Here is a 19,275-nt window from a genome sequence, read left to right on the forward strand (position 1 = left end):
CTTCTCCAATGTCAAAGGACCCTCCTAGGCGAGTGGGCCGGTTCACTGATCTTTTGGTCGTTCACTGGCAGGCCGCGGCAAGGACCATGTGGCCAGAGGCCCAGCAGACCAATGAAGCAAAGGTCCGGAGTCTGGGGTATCAGGCGTCGGGGGTTACAATGGCCTGTCCCTGCGATGTTTAGCCTCACCTTCCACTCCACACTACTCCGACTCTGGAGGATGGCGAGCCACGTGGGCCCAAGATGGCGTCAGACGCGTCTGCAGCGCAGTCCCCCACGGCAGGCCCGTACAACCAGAAATTGTCGGGAACAGGGGGCGGGGGCCGGACTGACCTCCGCGAGTATATTGGTAAGTAGCCGTCCGATGAAAGTGTCTCCTTACTCCGAGATGTTAGAATAGGGGTCTTCGGTGGGGGAGCCGGAATCACTCCTGTGAAAAAGTGCAGAAAGGGATCACCTTCAAGCAACCCCTCCGCTCCGGGCAGCGGGACCTGCCTAGGATTTTTTCGTGGGGCTCCAGGGAGGCAGCTGGGTAGGTGAAGGGCAAAGTTAGCCGTCAGTGAGTTACAAAAGGCAGTTTATTGGGCAAGTAAGAGCAAGTTGATACGGAGCTCTGCTGCTCTGCTGCCTATCCCGGAGCCCGCCCACCGGAAGTCCTCTATCTTTACTTTTTAATGAAATACACTAGACTGTATTTTGGGGTCATTTGGGGGCAAATTAACGAGAGATTATATTTGGGAGTAATATTTACAAAATAATAATTAATGATTTTTCTTTGCTGTTTCAATTTCATATATTTATGCCATACCCATAATGACTATATATCATTCTCATGCACTGTTTGTACTACTTGAAAATGTTTATTAAAAATGGTTTTAAAAAAAAATTAACCTCTGCTATGCTGCACAGTGCTGGTTACATGACAGAGTATTATAGCAAAATCTGCATTTTTAACATCTCGTGAGGGATCTCGCAGCGCTGGAGGATCATTTTAGATAATCTCATCTGAGAGGAGAGCTTTATGAGAGGCATCTGTCATCTCTCTGGGACTAGGTTTTGCTGTTTTTCTTATAGTTCAGTGAGTTTGGCCCCTGTAAAGTCTGCACTATAATTTATCTCCATACTCAAGAATCTTTGTTTCAAGTGCAAACATGAAGGCCCTTTGTTTCAAGTGCAAACATGAAGGCCCTTTGCAAGTAAAATTGTTTAAATAGAAAACTAATGTGACGGTTTTGCCTTTTTTCTGGAAATGAGATTCCAAGGAAAATGGGGGCACAATCAGTCTTGAAATGGGGCCACAAGGAGCGAACTACATCTTGGTAAATGACTAGATGGAGATAAACCGTAACAGTGATAGCTAACATACAGCTCAATATCTGCTGGTTGATTTCCAGGATGTTGGAGGTTAAAAGCTTGTAGGCAATGGCCAACCGGCAATAAGTGGACAATGGCCAACCGGCAATAAGTGGGTAATGAATCTACGTCAAGACGCATCAAATGTGCTTTTCTGTGGCCGTTTTTAACACTTGATAATAAAGCAGATCTGTTTCTAGACAAGGAGTACCAGTTTTACTTTTGATTTACTAGTTAATGAATTTCCACTGCACCTGAACACCCAGCTTTGTACCCCTGAGCAAAAGTTTTCTGGCACTTATCAAGTTACGGCTCCAGCAAGGTCTGTGCTGATATCACGTGACTGTACCTTCATGATTATCGGACATTGCTACTAGTATCCAGTGACAGAACAGCGTTCAAACCATGTAGTGTTTTCAACTGTGGAATGAATAAAGCCCACCATACATTATTCCGGTAAGGGAGGGAGCAACTTGGATGTAATGGAACTCCGCCATGTGTGTTAAGGTGGCATAAGAGTTAACACAGGACGGCTCCCAGTGTGTATTACTCACAACAATATTTATTAAAAAAATAAAATATTATTATTATTTTACATTTGTCCAAATCCAAATGCACATGTCCAGTTGTCATGACATATTGACTATAGGATTATTCCCTTCCTTATTTCCAGTTACTAATAAAAAAGAGAATACCTTCATCTGGTCATAGTACTTAGTTCCTTTAAGTAATGATCATATACATACAAAGACTACACACACACATTTGTAAAGTGTTTATTTTTTGTAATAATTTATTAACTTATTTTTTTAATAACAAATGTACAAAATGTTATAAAACACAGGCTTCATAGTACATTACAGAACACAAATTAGAACTTTCTGATTATATTGTTGCAGATAACGTTTGCACATTCATTATGCAAACAATGAGGGGAATAATTGGTTTTATTTCCCTTCCTACAATACAATGGTTTGATACATTTGCATCTGACCTAACTAGAGTTAACTTGGTGCAGAAGAGACAAAGGTATTTACTGTAACACTTAAAAGGACACTGTAATTAAAAATATATGTCGTCCACATGAAAGAGCAGAATGTAAACGTTTATTTTTTATTAATTGTTTTAGTTTTTGCATTAAAATGTGCAGTTAAAGTTGTTTTACTTCAAACTGAAGCAGCTGTATCAGTTCTGTACTTATTTATTTGATGCTAAAAGAGACACTAAACCCAAAAATTTTCTTTCATGATTCAGAAAGAGAATGCAAATTTAAACAACAATCCAATTTACTTCTATTATTTATTTTGCTTCATATTTTAGATATCCTTAGTTGAAGAAAAATCATTGCACATGGGTGAGCCAATCACATGAGGCTTCTAAGTGCAGCAACCAATCAGCAGCTACTGAGCCTATCTAGATATGCTTTTCAGCAAAGAATATCAAGAGAATAAAACAAATTATATAATAGAAGTAAATTAGAAAGTTGTTTAAAATTGCATGCTCTTTCTATATCATGAACGAAAAAAAATGGGTTTCATGTCCCTTTAATAAACATTGGTCACTTCCTGCTAATAATTATTGGCTGATAGGTACTTCCTGCTAATGCTGATTGGATAACAGGCACTTCCTTCTAATGATCCTTTGAGTATTTGTAGGACACACACAACTGATGTTAGTTTTGCTTTTAACCAGCACTTACTTCATATTTATTTATTTAACAGTGGAAAATTAAATATTATGGAATAAAGCAGAAGCGGATTAATACTGTATCATTAGCCATGATACAGAGAATACAAAACAAAAATGTAAAAGTATAATGAAAATGTCTTGTGAGTTGTTCTATACCGATTCCAAATACAAAACTTTTTTTTAAGAGAGAATTATACAAAAAATATAAGGCATAGTAAAGCGTAAACGCTGTTAGCGATTAAACATTTTTAGGCACATCTCATGTTGCAGCATACATGCTAAATTAATAGGGATGACCTATAAATCTGTACTGGTTAACAAAGACCAAACCCCACAAGCCGGTATGACAAATTTATATTCATCACCTATTTTACAGCAAAATTATTACATACAAAAGACAGAAAAATTATATAAAATCTAAATAATCTCTGAATATTTATCACCTATACATCTACAAAATACAGGCTTGTAAGACAAATCATCCATTTGGCATCAGGCAGTTGACACAGGATATAAAATTGTAACAATGTGGAATAAAATTTACATCTTGTAGACTCAGGAGGTAGCGGAAAATCAAAATTGTCATAGGAAATTTACAGGAAAGGCACAAAAAATGATTCAGAGAATACAATTTTATAAACAAGCTTCCAATTTACTTCTATTATCAAATTTGTTTTGTTCCCATGATATTCTTTGTTGAAGAGATACCTAGGTAAGCGTCAGAAGCACAACATGTCAGGAAATAGTGCTGCCCTCAAGTGCTCTTGCAAATGGTAACATTCTTGTAAAACTGCTGCCATCTAGTGCTGCAGACACGTGCACGCTTCTGAGCTTACAGCCCTGCTTTTCAACACAAGATACCAAGAGAATTAAGAAAATGTGATAATAGAAGTAAATTAGAACATTGTTTATAATCGCTGTTCTGTCTGAATCATGAAAGAAAAATTTTGGGTTTCATATCCCATTAAGGGATAAAGTAAAAAAGTTTAAAGGAACAGTCTAGTCAAAATTAAACTTTCATGATTCAGATAGGCCATGCAATTTAAAATAACATTAATTTTATCATCCAATTTGCTTTGTTCTCTTGGTATTCTTTGTTGAAATCTAAACCTAGGAAGGCTCATATGCAAATTTTTAAGCCCTTGAAGGCCACCTCTAACCTCAGTGCACTTGTCAGTTTTTCACAGCTAGATAGTGCTCACTTCAGTGGAGTTATTTATGAGTCAGCACTGATTAGCTAAAATGCAAGAACTGAGATAAGGGGGCAGTCTGCAGAGACTTAGATACAAGGTAATCACAGAGGTAAAATGTATATTAATATAACTGAGATAAGGGGGCAGTCTGCAGAGACTTAGATACAAGGTAATCACAGAGGTAAAATGTATATTAATATAACTGAGATAAGGGGGCAGTCTGCAGAGACTTAGATACAAGGTAATCACAGAGGTAAAATGTATATTAATATAACTGAGATAAGGAGCAGTCTGTAGAGGCTTAGATACAAGGTAATCACAGAGGTAAAAAGTATATTAATATAACTGAGATAAGGGTCAGTCTGCAGAGGCTTAGATACAAGGTAATCACAGAGGTAAAAAGTATATTAATATAACTGAGATAAGGAGCAGTCTGCAGAGGCTTAGATACAGAGTAATCACAGAAGTAAAAAGTATATTAATATAACTGAGATAAGGGGCAGTCTACAGAGGCTTAGATACAAGGTAATCACAGAGGTAAAAAACAGAATTTATGCTTACCTGATAAATTACTTTCTCCAACGGTGTGTCCGGTCCACGGCGTCATCCTTACTTGTGGGAATATCTCTTCCCCAACAGGAAATGGCAAAGATTCCCAGAAAAAGCTGGCCATATAGTCCCTCCTAGGCTCCGCCCACCCCAGTCATTCGACCGACGGACAGGAGGAAAAAACAGGAGAAACTATAGGGTGCCGTGGTGACTGTAGTTAGAGAAAATAATTCATCAAACCTGATTAAAAAAACCAGGGCGGGCCGTGGACCGGACACACCGTTGGAGAAAGTAATTTAATAGGTAAGCATAAATTCTGTTTTCTCCAACATTGGTGTGTCCGGTCCACAGCGTCATCCTTACTTGTGGGAACCAATACCAAAGCTTTAGGACACGGATGAAGGGAGGGAGCAAATCAGGTTACCTAAACAGAAGGCACCACGGCTTGCAAAACCTTTCTCCCAAAAATAGCCTCTGAAGAAGCAAAAGTATCAAATTTGTAAAATTTGGCAAAAGTGTGCAGTGAAGACCAAGTCTCTGCCTTACATATCTGATCAACAGAAGCCTCATTCTTGAAGGCCCATGTGGAAGCCACAGCCCCTAGTGGAGTGAGCTGTGATTCTTTCAGGAGGCTGCCGTCCGGCAGTCTCGTAAGCCAATCGGATTATGCTTTTAAGCCAAAAGGAAAGAGAGGTAGAAGTCGCTTTTTGACCTCTCCTTTTACCAGAATAGACGACAAACAGAGAAGAAGTTTGTCTGAACTCTTTTGTAGCTTTTTAAATAGAATTTTAGAGCACGGACTACGTCTAAATTGTGTAACAAACGTTCCTTCTTTGAAACTGGATTCGGACACAAAGAAGGTACAACTATCTCCTGGTTAATATTCTTGTTAGAAACAACCTTTGGAAGAAAACCAGGCTTAGTACGCAAAACAACCTTATCTGCATGGAACACCAGATAGGGCGGAGAACACTGCAGAAACTCTTCTAGCAGAAGAAATAGCAACCAAAAACAAAACTTTCCAAGATAACAACTTAATATCTATGGAATGTAGAGGTTCAAACGGAACCCCTTGAAGAACTGAAAGAACCAGATTTAAACTCCAGGGAGGAATCAAAGGTCTGTAAACAGGCTTGATCCTAACCAGAGCCTGAACAAATGCTTGAACATCTGGCACAGCTGCTGTAATAAGACAGATAAAGCAGAAATCTGTCCCTTTAGAGAACTCGCTGATAATCCTTTATCCAAACCCTCTTTTAGAAAGGAAAGTATCTTAGGGATTTTGATCTTATTCCATAAGAATCCCTTGGATTCACACCAGCAGATATATCTTTTCCATATTTTATGGTAAATTTTTCTAGTTACCGGTTTTCTGGCTTGAACTAGAGTATCTATCACAGAATCTGAAAACCCACGCTTTGATAGAATCAAGCGTTCAATTTCCAAGCCGTCAGCTGGAGGGAGACCAGATTTGGATGTTCGAATGGACCCTGTACAAGAAGATCCTGTCTCAAAGGTAGCTTCCATGGTGGAACCGATGACATATTCACCAGGTCTGCATACCAAGTCCTGCATGGCCACGCAGGAGCTATCAAGATCACCAAGGAGATCACCCTCTCCTGCTTGATCCTGGCTACCAGCCTGGGAATGAGAGGAAACGGTGGAAACACATAGGCTAGGTTGAAGGTCCAAGGCACTACTAGTGCATCCACTAGAGTCGCCTTGGGATCCCTGGATCTGGACCCGTAGCAAGGAACCTTGACGTTCTGACGAGACGCCATCAGATCCATATCTGGAATGCCCCATAATTGAGTCAACTGGGCAAAGATCTCCGGGTGGAGTTCCCACTCCCCCGGATGGAATGTCTGACGACTCAGATAATTCGCCTCCCAGTTTTCCACACCTGGGATGTGGATCGCAGATAGGTGGCAGGAGTGATCCTCCGCCCATTTTATTATTTTGGTCACTTCTTTCATCGCCAGGGAACTCCTTGTTCCCCCCTGATGATTGATATAAGCAACAGTCGTCATGTTGGAATCTTATGAATCTGGCCTTTGCTAGTTGAGGCCAAGCCCTGAGAGCATTGAATATCGCTCTCAGTTCCAGAATGTTTATCGGGAGAAGAGACTCTTCCCGAGACCATAGTCCCTGAGCTTTCAGGGATTCCCAGACCGCGCCCCAGCCCACTAGACTGGCGTCGGTCGTGACGATGACCCACTCTGGTCTGCGGAAGCTCATTCCCTGGGACAGGTGGTCCAGGGTTAGCCACCAACGGAGTGAGTCTCTGGTCTTCTGCTCTACTTGAATCACTGGAGACAAGTCTGTATAGTCCCCATTCCACTGTTTCAGCATGCACAGTTGTAATGGTCTTAGATGAATTCGCGCAAAAGGAACTATGTCCATTGCTGCAACCATCAACCCTACTACTTCCATGCACTGAGCTACGGAAGGACGAGGAATAGAATGAAGAACTTGACAAGCGTTTAGAAGTTTTGACTTTCTGACTTCTGTCAGGAAAATCCTCATTTCTAAAGAATCTATTATTGTTCCCAAGAAGGGAACTCTTGTCGACGGAGACAGGGAACTTTTTTCTATGTTCACCTTCCATCCGTGAGATCTGAGAAAGGCCAGAACGATGTCTGTGTGAGCCTTTGCCTTTAAAAGAGACGACGCTTGAATTAGGATGTCGTCCAAGTAAGGTACTACTGCAATGCCCCTTGGTCTTAGAACCGCTAGAAGGGACCCGAGTACCTTTGTGAAAATCCTTGGAGCAGTGGCTAACCCGAATGGGAGGGCCACAAACTGGTAATGTTTGTCCAGAAAGGCGAACCTTAGGAACTGATGATGTTCTTTGTGGATAGGAATATGTAGATACGCATCCTTTAGATCCACGGTAGTCATAAATTGACCTTCCTGGATTGTAGGTAGAATCGTTCGAATGGTTTCCATTTTGAACGATGGTACTCTGAGAAATTTGTTTAGGATCTTTAAATCCAGAATTGGTCTGAAAGTTCCCTCTTTTTTGGGAACTACAAACAGATTTGAGTAAAATCCCATTCCTTGTTCCGCCGTTGGAACTGGGTGTATCACTCCCATCTTTGACAGGTCTTCTACACAATGTAAGAATGCCTGTCTCTTTATTTGGTTTGAGGATAAGTGAGACATGTGGAACCTTCCCCTTGGGGGTAGTTCCTTGAATTCCAGAAGATAACCCTGAGAAACTATTTCTAGTGTCCAGGGATCCTGAACATCTCTTGCCCAAGCCTGAGCGAAGAGAGAGAGTCTGCCCCCTACTAGATCCGGTCCCGGATCGGGGGCTACTCCTTCATGCTGTTTTGTTAGCAGCAGCAGGCTTCTTGGCCTGCTTACCCTTGTTCCAGCCTTGCATCGGTTTCCAGGCTTCGGTTGGTTTGTGAAGCATTACCCTCTTGTTTAGAGGATGCAGAGTTAGAGGCCGGTCCGTTCCTGAAATTGCGAAAGGAACGAAAATTAGACTTATTCTTGGCTTTGAAAGGCCTATCTTGTGGGAGGGCGTGGCCCTTTCTCCCAGTAATGTCTGAAATAATCTCTTTCAATTCTGGGCCAAAGAGAGTTTTACCCTTGAAGGGGATATTAAGCAATTTTGTCTTGGAAGATACATCCGCTGACCAAGACTTTAGCCAAAGCGCTCTGCGCGCCACAATTGCAAACCCTGAATTTTTCGCCGCTAATCTAGCTAATTGCAAAGCGGCATCTAAAATAAAAGAATTAGCCAACTTGAGTGCGTGAACTCTGTCCATAACCTCCTCATACGGAGTCTCTCTACTGAGCGACTTTTCTAGTTCCTCGAACCAGAACCACGCTGCTGTAGTGACAGGAACAATGCACGAAATGGGTTGCAGGAGGTAACCTTGCTGTACAAAAATCTTTTTAAGCAAACCCTCCAATTTTTTATCCATAGGATCTTTGAAAGCACAATTATCCTCGATAGGGATAGTAGTGCGCTTGTTTAGAGTAGAAACTGCCCCCTCGACCTTAGGGACTGTCTGCCATAAGTCCTTTCTGGGGTCGACCATAGGAAATAATTTCTTAAATATAGGAGGGGGGACAAAAGGTATGCCGGGCTTCTTCCACTCCTTATTCACTATGTCCGCCACCCGCTTGGGTATAGGGAAAGCGTCGGGGTGCACCGGAACCTCTAGGAACTTGTCCATCTTGCATAATTTTTCTGGAATGACCAGGTTGTCACAATCATCCAGAGTAGATAACACCTCCTTAAGCAGTGCGCGGAGATGCTCTAATTTAAATTTAAATGTCACAACATCAGGTTCAGCTTGTTGAGAAATTTTTCCTGAATCTGAAATTTCCCCATCTGACAAAACCTCCCTCATGGCCCCTTCAGATTGGTGTGAGGGTATGACAGAACAATTATCATCAGCGCCTTCCTGCTCTTCAGTGTTTAAAACAGAGCAATCGCGCTTTCTCTGATATGCAGGCATTTTGGATAAAATATTTGCTATGGAGTTATCCATTACAGCCGTCAATTGTTGCATAGTAATAAGCATTGGCGCGCTAGAAGTACTAGGGGCCTCCTGCGTGGGCAAAACTGGTATAGACACAGAAGGAGATGATGTAGAACTATGTCTACTCCCTTCATCTGATGAATCATCTTGGGCAACTTTACTATTTGTGGCAGTACTGTCCTTACTTTGTTTGGACGCTATGGCACAATTATCACACAATTTTGAAGGGGGAGACACATTGACTTTCATACATATAGAACATAGCTTATCTGAAGGTACAGACATGTTAAACAGGCTTAAACTTGTCAATAAAGTACAAAAACCGTTTTAAAAACAAAAACGTTACTGGCTCTTTAAATTTTAAACAGTGCACACTTTATTACTGAATATGTGAAAAAGTATGAAGGAATTGTTCAAAATTTACCAAATTTTCACCACAGTGTCTTAAAGCATTCAAAATATTGCACACCAATTTTCAGAGCTTTAACCCTTAAAATGAGGAAACCGGAGCCGGTTACAGTTTTAACCCCTCTACAGTCCCAGCTACAGCCTTTGCTGCGACTTTACCAAACCCAGGGGGGAATACGATACCAAATGAAGCCTTCTAGGAACTTTTCCAACTACTTTCAGATCCTCACACATGCATCTGCATGTCTTGCTCTCAAAAGTAACTGCGCAGTAATGGCGTGAAAATGAGGCTCAGCCTACAACTGGGAAGGCCCTTCCTGACTGGAAAGGTGTCTAACACAGTGCCTGACGTTAAAAAACGTTCCCCAAGCTTATAAGTGTGAATTACAAGCATAAACATGTATAAAATGCCCAAATAAAGCAATCGATTTTGCCCATAAAAGTGTCTACCAGTTTTATAACCCATATTAAGCCCTTTATTCTGTTTGAGACTAAGAAAATGACTTACCGGTCCCCATGAGGGGAAATGACAGCCTTCCAGCATTACACAGTCTTGTTAGAAATATGGCTAGTCATACCTTAAGCAGAAAAGTCTGCTAACTGTTTCCCCCAACTGAAGTTACTTCATCTCAACAGTCCTATGTGGAAACAGCAAACGATTTTAGTTACTGTCTGCTAAAATCATCTTCCTCTCACAAACAGAACTCTTCATCTTTTTCTGTTTCAGAGTAAATAGTACATACCAGTACTATTTTAAAATAACAAACTCTTGATAGTAGAATAAAAAACTACAACTAAACACCACATACTCTTAACCATCTCCGTGGAGATGTTGCCTGTGCAACAGCAAAGAGAATGACTGCTGTGGGCGGAGCCTAGGAGGGACTATATGGCCAGCTTTTGCTGGGACTCTTTGCCATTGCCTGTTGGGGAAGAGATATTCCCACAAGTAAGGATGACGCCGTGGACCGGACACACCAATGTTGGAGAAAGTATATTAATATAACTGAGATAAGGGGCAGTCTGCAGAGGGTTAGATACAAGGTAATCACAGAGGTAAAAAGTATATTAATATAACTGAGATAAGGGGGCAGTCTGCAGAGGCTTAGATACAGGGTAATCACAGAAGTAAAACGTATTTTAATATAACTGAGATAAGGGGAAGTCTGCAGAGGCTTAGATACAGGGTAATCACAGAGGTAAAAAGTATATTAATATAACTGAGATAAGCAGCAGTCTGCAGAGGCTTAGATACAAGGTAATCACAGAGGTAAAAAGTATATTAATATAACTGACATAAGGGGCAGTCTGCAGAGGCTTAGATACAGGTAATCACAGAGGTAAAAAGTGTATTTATATAACAGTGTTGATTATGCAAAACTGGGGAACGGGTAATAAAGGGATTATCTATATTTTTAAACAAACATTCTGGAGTAGACTGTCCCTTTAAATTTAAGCTGCAGTTGGTATAACAAGTCACTGGAAACGAATTAAGGGAGATCAGTAGTGTCCCGTTAAGTTTGAAGACTTTGTACCATCTAATTAACATGAAGTTCATTGACGAGGTATTATTTAGACTGTATTTATTTATTGCCGTTAGTCCAAAATTATAATTCTTCATGCTTTTTCCGAAATGGCCATTTGGAATGATGAGACACGTGTTCTGCTGCCAAGATTACCAGGCGCATAAATTCTGCTACATCAAAGGAATAATTTGTAAATTTTGGATGTTCCCCCAAGGTTGGATGGTGACCCTTAATTAAGGAGACAAAAAATAAAAATAAAAGCTTATTTTATTGATAGAGAAGTCAATTAAGTAATTTTGGACACTGGATCAACATTAATTTAAAAATCCCCAGGATCTATTGATATTTTTTTCAGTACACAGGCGGAGAATTATTGGCAGGTACAATGAACGTCCAATTAATTTCCCTTTGCTTCCTCCCTAACTATCAACGCATGACAAATCAATAACAAAGGACAGTTTGGAGAAGAGAACAATGCCATATTATAAAAGAGGTGAATCTGGAAAGCTATGAAGTGGTATCAGAATTTATTTTATATATTTCAAATTAGGTATGTTCTGTAGTAATGAAAGATAATCATGTAAGGGGATTTCCAATCCCTGTATCAGTAAGTAAATAAATAAATAAGCACAATTTAACCCCTTCCAGCTGGGACTTATTTGTTTACATCGGAAAAAAGCCTTATATATAGTATGCCTATAGAAAGACTGTGCACCATGTGATAGCTGGTGCCTTATATGCAGTTTGCCTATAGAAAGACTGTGCACCATGTGATAGCTGGTGCCTTATATACAGTATGCCTATAGAAAGACTGTGCACCATGTGATAGCTGGTGCTTATATACAGTATGCCTATAGAAAGACTGTGCACCATGTGATAGCTGGTGCCTTATATACAGTATGCCTATAGAAAGACTGTGCACCATGTGATAGCTGGTGCCTTATATACAGTATGCCTATAGAAAGGCTGTGCACCATGTGATAGCTGGTGCTTTATATACAGTATGCATATAGAAAGACTGTGCACCATGTGATAGGTGGTGCCTTATATGCAGTTTGCCTATAGAAAGACTGTGCACCATGTGATAGGTGGTGCCTTATATGCAGTTTGCCTATAGAAAGACTGTGCACCATATGATAGCTGGTGCCTTATATACAGTTTGCCTATAGAAAGACTGTGCACCATGTGATAGCTGGTGCCTTATATACAGTATGCCTATAGAAAGACTGTGCACCATGTGATAGCTGGTGCCTTATATACAGTATGCCTATAGAAAGACTGTGCACCATGTGATAGCTGGTGCCTTATATACAGTATGCCTATAGAAAGACTGTGCACCATGTGATAGCTGGTGCCTTATATACAGTATGCCTATAGAAAGACTGTGCACCATGTGATAGCTGGTGCCTTATATACAGTATGCCTATAGAAAGACTGTGCACCATGTGATAGCTGGTGCCTTATATACAGTATGCCTATAGAAAGGCTGTGCACCATGTGATAGCTGGTGCTTTATATACAGTATGCCTATAGAAAGACTGTGCACCATGTGATAGCTGGTGCCTTATATACAGTATGCCTATAGAAAGGCTGTGCACCATGTGATAGCTGGTGCTTTATATACAGTATGCCTATAGAAAGACTGTGCACCATGTGATAGCTGGTGCCTTATATACAGTATGCCTATAGAAAGACTGTGCACCATGTGATAGCTGGTGCCTTATATACAGTATGCCTATAGAAACACTGTGCACCATGTGATAGCTGGTGCCTTATATACAGTTTGCCTATAGAAAGACTGTGCACCATGTGATAGCTGGTGCCTTATATACAGTATGCCGATAGAAAGGCTGTGCACCATGTGATAGCTGGTGCCTTATATACAGTATGCCTATAGAAAGACTGTGCACCATGTGATAGCTGGTGCCTTATATACAGTATGCCTATAGAAAGACTGTGCACCATGTGATAGGTGGTGCCTTATATACAGTATGCCTATAGAAACACTGTGCACCATGTGATAGCTGGTGCCTTATATACAGTATGCCTATAGAAAGAATGTGCACCATGTGATAGCTGGTGCCTTATATACAGTATGCCTATAGAAAGACTGTGCACCATGTGATAGCTGGTGCCTTATATACAGTATGCCTATAGAAAGACTGTGCACCATGTGATAGCTGGTGCCTTATATACAGTATGCCTATAGAAAGACTGTGCACCATGTGATAGCTGGTGCCTTATATACAGTATGCCTATAGAAAGACTGTGCACCATGTGATAGCTGGTGCCTTATATACAGTATGCCTATAGAAAGACTGTGCACCATGTGATAGCTGGTGCCTTATATACAGTTTGCCTATAGAAAGACTGTGCACCATGTGATAGCTGGTGCCTTATATACAGTATGCCTATAGCTGGTGCCTTATATACAGTATGCCTATAGCTGGTGCCTTATATACAGTTTGCCTATAGAAAGACTGTGCACCATGTGATAGCTGGTGCCTTATATACAGTATGCCTATAGAAAGACTGTGCACCATGTGATAGCTGGTGCTTTATATACAGTATGCCTATAGAAAGACTGTGCACCATGTGATAGCTGGTGCTTTATATACAGTATGCCTATAGAAAGACTGTGCACCATGTGATAGCTGGTGCCTTATATACAGTTTGCCTATAGAAAGACTGTGCACCATGTGATAGGTGGTGCCTTATATACAGTATGCCTATAGAAAGACTGTGCACCATGTGATAGCTGGTGCTTTATATACAGTTTGCCTATAGAAAGACTGTGCACCATGTGATAGCTGGTGCTTTATATACAGTATGCCTATAGAAAGACTGTGCACCATGTGATAGCTGGTGCCTTATATACAGTATGCCTATAGCTGGTGCCTTATATACAGTATGCCTATAGCTGGTGCTTTATATACAGTATGCCTATAGCTGGTGCCTTATATACAGTATGCCTATAGCTGGTGCTTTATATACAGTATGCATATAGAAAGACTGTGCACCATGTGATAGCTGGTGCCTTATATGCAGTTTGCCTATAGAAAGACTGTGCACCATGTGATAGCTGGTGCCTTATATACAGTATGCCTATAGAAAGACTGTGCACCATGTGATAGCTGGTGCCTTATATACAGTATGCCTATAGAAAGACTGTGCACCATGTGATAGCTGGTGCCTTATATACAGTATGCCTATAGCTGGTGCCTTATATACAGTATGCCTACAGAAAGACTGTGCACCATGTGATAGCTCGTGCCTTATATACAGTATGCCTATAGAAAGACTGTGCACCATGTGATAGCTGGTGCCTTATATACAGTATGCCTATAGAAAGACTGTGCACCATGTGACAGCTGGTGCCTTATATACAGTATGCCTATAGAAAGACTGTGCACCATGTGACAGCTGGTGCCTTATATACAGTATGCCTATAGAAAGACTGTGCACCATGTGATAGCTGGTGCCTTATATGCAGTTTGCCTATAGAAAGACTGTGCACCATGTGATAGCTGGTGCCTTATATACAGTATGCCTATAGAAAGACTGTGCACCATGTGATAGCTGGTGCTTTATATACAGTTTGCCTATAGAAACACTGTGCACCATGTGATAGCTGGTGCCTTATATACAGTATGCCTACAGAAAGACTGTGCACCATGTGATAGCTGGTGCCTTATATACAGTTTGCCTATAGAAAGACTGTGCACCATGTGATAGCTGGTGCCTTATATACAGTATGCCTATAGAAAGACTGTGCACCATGTGACAGCTGGTGCCTTATATACAGTATGCCTATAGAAAGACTGTGCACCATGTGATAGCTGGTGCCTTATATGCAGTTTGCCTATAGAAAGACTGTGCACCATGTGACAGCTGGTGCCTTATATACAGTATGCCTATAGAAAGACTGTGCACCATGTGATAGCTGGTGCCTTATATACAGTTTGCCTATAGAAAGACTGTGCACCATGTGATAGCTGGTGCTTTATATACAGTATGCCTATAGAAAGACTGTGCACCATGTGATAGCTGGTGCCTTATATACAGTTTGCCTATAGAAAGACTGTGCACCATGTGATAGCTGGTGCTTTATATACAATTTGCCTATAGAAAGACTGTGCACCATGTGATAGCTGGTGCCTTATATACAGTATGCCTATAGAAAGACTGTGCACCATGTGATAGCTGGTGCCTTATATACAGTATGCCTATAGAAAGACTGTGCACCATGTGATAGCTGGTGCCTTATATACAGTATGCCTATAGAATAGACTGTGCACCATGTGATAGCTGGTGCTTTATATACAGTATGTCCTAATAGCTGGTGCCTTATATACAGTATGCCTATAGAAAGACTGTGCAACATGTGATAGCTGGTGCCTTATATACAGTATGCCTATAGAAAGACTGTGCACCATGTGATAGCTGGTGCCTTATATACAGTATGTCTATAGAAAGACAGTGCACCATGTGATAGCTGGTGCCTTATATACAGTATGCCTATAGAAAGACTGTGCACCATGTGATAGGTGGTGCCTTATATACAGTATGCCTATAGAAAGACTGTGCACCATGTGATAGCTGGTGCTTTATATACAGTATGTCTATAGCTGGTGCCTTATATACAGTATGCCTATAGAAAGACTGTGCACCATGTGATAGCTGGTGCCTTATATACAGTATGCCTATAGAAAGACTGTGCACCATGTGATAGCTGGTGCCTTATATACAGTATGCCTATAGAAAGACTGTGCACCATGTGATAGCTGGTGCTTTATATACAGTATGCCGATAGAAAGACTGTGCACCATGTGACAGCTGGTGCCTTATATACAGTATGCCTATAGAAAGACTGTGCACCATGTGATAGCTGGTGCCTTATATACAGTATGCCTATAGAAAGACTGTGCACCATGTGATAGGTGGTGCCTTATATACAGTATGCCTATAGAAAGACTGTGCACCATGTGATAGCTGGTGCCTTATATACAGTATGCCTATAGAAAGACTGTGCACCATGTGATAGCTGGTGCCTTATATACAGTATGCCTATAGAAAGACTGTGCACCAAGTGATAGGTGGTGCCTTATATACAGTATGCCTATAGAAAGACTGTGCACCATGTGATAGCTGGTGCCTTATATACAGTATGCCTATAGAAAGACTGTGCACCATGTGATAGCTGGTGCCTTATATACAGTATGCCTATAGAAAGACTGTGCACCATGTGATAGCTGGTGCCTTATATACAGTTTGCCTATAGAAAGACTGTGCACCATGTGATAGCTGGTGCCTTATATACAGTATGCCTATAGAAAGAATGTGCACCATGTGATAGCTGGTGCCCTTATATACAGTATGCCTATAGAAAGACTGTGCACCATGTGATAGCTGGTGCCTTATATACAGTATGCCTATAGAAAGACTGTGCACCATGTGATAGCTGGTGCCTTATATACAGTTTGCCTATAGAAAGACTGTGCACCATGTGATAGCTGGTGCCTTATATACAGTATGCCTATAGAAAGAATGTGCACCATGTGATAGCTGGTGCCTTATATACAGTATGCCTATAGAAAGACTGTGCACCATGTGATAGCTGGTGCCTTATATACAGTATGCCTATAGAAAGACTGTGCACCATGTGATAGCTGGTGCCTTATATACAGTATGCCTATAGCTGGTGCCTTATATGCAGTTTGCCTATAGAAAGACTGTGCACCATGTGACAGCTGGTGCCTTATATACAGTATGTCTATAGAAAGACTGTGCACCATGTGATAGCTGGTGCCTTATATACAGTATGCCTATAGAAAGGCTGTGCACCATGTGATAGCTGGTGCCTTATATACAGTATGCCTATAGAAAGACTGTGCACCATGTGATAGGTGTGCCTTATATACAGTTTTGCCTATAGAAAGACTGTGCACCATGTGATAGCTGGTGCTTTAATACAGTATGCCTATAGAAAGACTGTGCACCATGTGATAGCTGGTGCCTTATATACAGTATGCCTATAGAAAGACTGTGCACCATGTGATAGCTGGTGCCTTATATACAGTATGCCTATAGAAAGGCTGTGCACCATGTGATAGCTGGTGCCTTATATACAGTATGCCTATAGAAAGACTGTGCACCATGTGATAGGTGGTGCCTTATATACAGTTTGCCTATAGAAAGACTGTGCACCATGTGATAGCTGGTGCTTTATATACAGTATGCCTATAGAAAGACTGTGCACCATGTGACAGCTGGTGCCTTATATACAGTATGCCTATAGCTGGTGCCTTATATACAGTATGCCTATAGCTGGTGCTTTATATACAGTATGCCTATAGCTGGTGCCTTATATGCAGTTTGCCTATAGAAAGACTGTGCACCATGTGACAGCTGGTGCCTTATATACAGTATGTCTATAGAAAGACTGTGCACCATGTGATAGCTGGTGCCTTATATACAGTTTGCCTATAGAAAGACTGTGCACCATGTGATAGCTGGTGCCTTATATACAGTTTGCCTATAGAAAGACTGTGCACCATGTGATAGCTGGTGCCTTATATACAGTATGCCTATAGAAAGACTGTGCACCATGTGATAGCTGGTGCTTTATATACAGTTTGCCTATAGAAAGACTGTGCACCATGTGATAGCTGGTGCCTTATATACAGTATGCCTATAGAAAGACTGTGCACCATGTGATAGCTGGTGCCTTATATACAGTATGCCTATAGAAAGACTGTGCACCATGTGATAGCTGGTGCCTTATATGCAGTTTGCCTATAGAAAGACTGTGCACCATGTGATAGCTGGTGCCTTATATACAGTATGCCTATAGAAAGACTGTGCACCATGTGATAGCTGGTGCCTTATATACAGTATGCCTATAGAAAGACTGTGCACCATGTGATAGCTGGTGCCTTATATACAGTATGCCGATAGAAAGACTGTGCACCATGTGACAGCTGGTGCCTTATATACAGTATGTCTATAGAAAGACTGTGCACCATGTGATAGCTGGTGCCTTATATACAGTTTGCCTATAGAAAGACTGTGCACCATGTGATAGCTGGTGCTTTATATACAGTATGCCGATAGAAAGACTGTGCACCATGTGACAGCTGGTGCCTTATATACAGTATGTCTATAGAAAGACTGTGCACCATGTGATAGCTGGTGCCTTATATGCAGTTTGCCTATAGAAAGGCTGTGCACCATGTGATAGCTGGTGCCTTATATACAGTATGCCTATAGAAAGACTGTGCACCATGTGATAGCTGGTGCTTTATATACAGTATGCCTATAGAAAGACTGTGCACCATGTGATAGCTGGTGCTTTATATACAGTATGCCGATAGAAAGACTGTGCACCATGTGACAGCTGGTGCCTTATATACAGTATGTCTATAGAAAGACTGTGCACCATGTGATAGCTGGTGCCTTATATACAGTATGCCTATAGAAAGGCTGTGCACCATGTGATAGCTGGTGCCTTATATACAGTATGCCTATAGAAAGACTGTGCACCATGTGATAGCTGGTGCTTTATATACAGTTTGCCTATAGAAAGGCTGTGCACCATGTGATAGCTGGTGCTTTATATACAGTATGCCGATAGAAAGACTGTGCACCATGTGACAGCTGGTGCCTTATATACAGTATGTCTATAGAAAGACTGTGCACCATGTGATAGCTGGTGCCTTATATACAGTATGCCTATAGAAGGACTGTGCACCATGTGATAGCTGGTGCCTTATATACAGTATGCCTATAGAAAGACTGTGCACCATGTGATAGCTGGTGCCTTATATACAGTATGCCTATAGAAAGACTGTGCACCATGTGATAGCTGGTGCCTTATATGCAGTTTGCCTATAGAAAGACTGTGCACCATGTGATAGCTGGTGCCTTATATACAGTATGCCTATAGAAAGACTGTGCACCATGTGATAGCTGGTGCCTTATATACAGTATGCCTATAGAAAGACTGTGCACCATGTGATAGCTGGTGCCTTATATACAGTATGCCTATAGAAACACT

At 41.2% G+C, this 19,275-nt stretch overlaps 1 protein-coding gene across 2 annotated transcripts in view; it reads right to left on the reverse strand.

Annotated features, from left to right (window-relative positions):
* Positions 1-2,116: 2,116 nt before the first annotated feature.
* The window catches only part of EOGT (EGF domain specific O-linked N-acetylglucosamine transferase), a 198,417-nt gene continuing 181,258 nt past the window's right edge, over positions 2,117-19,275 (reverse strand). For both annotated transcript variants that reach the window (XM_053720694.1, XM_053720693.1), the window contains one exon: positions 2,117-11,447. In XM_053720694.1, the coding sequence (XP_053576669.1) occupies positions 11,301-11,447 (147 nt within the window). In that variant the 3' untranslated portion in view covers positions 2,117-11,300. The remainder of the gene's footprint in view (positions 11,448-19,275) is intronic.

Source organism: Bombina bombina, chromosome 7 (assembly GCF_027579735.1).
Source record: "Bombina bombina isolate aBomBom1 chromosome 7, aBomBom1.pri, whole genome shotgun sequence".
NCBI classification, from domain to species: Eukaryota; Metazoa; Chordata; class Amphibia; order Anura; family Bombinatoridae; genus Bombina; species Bombina bombina.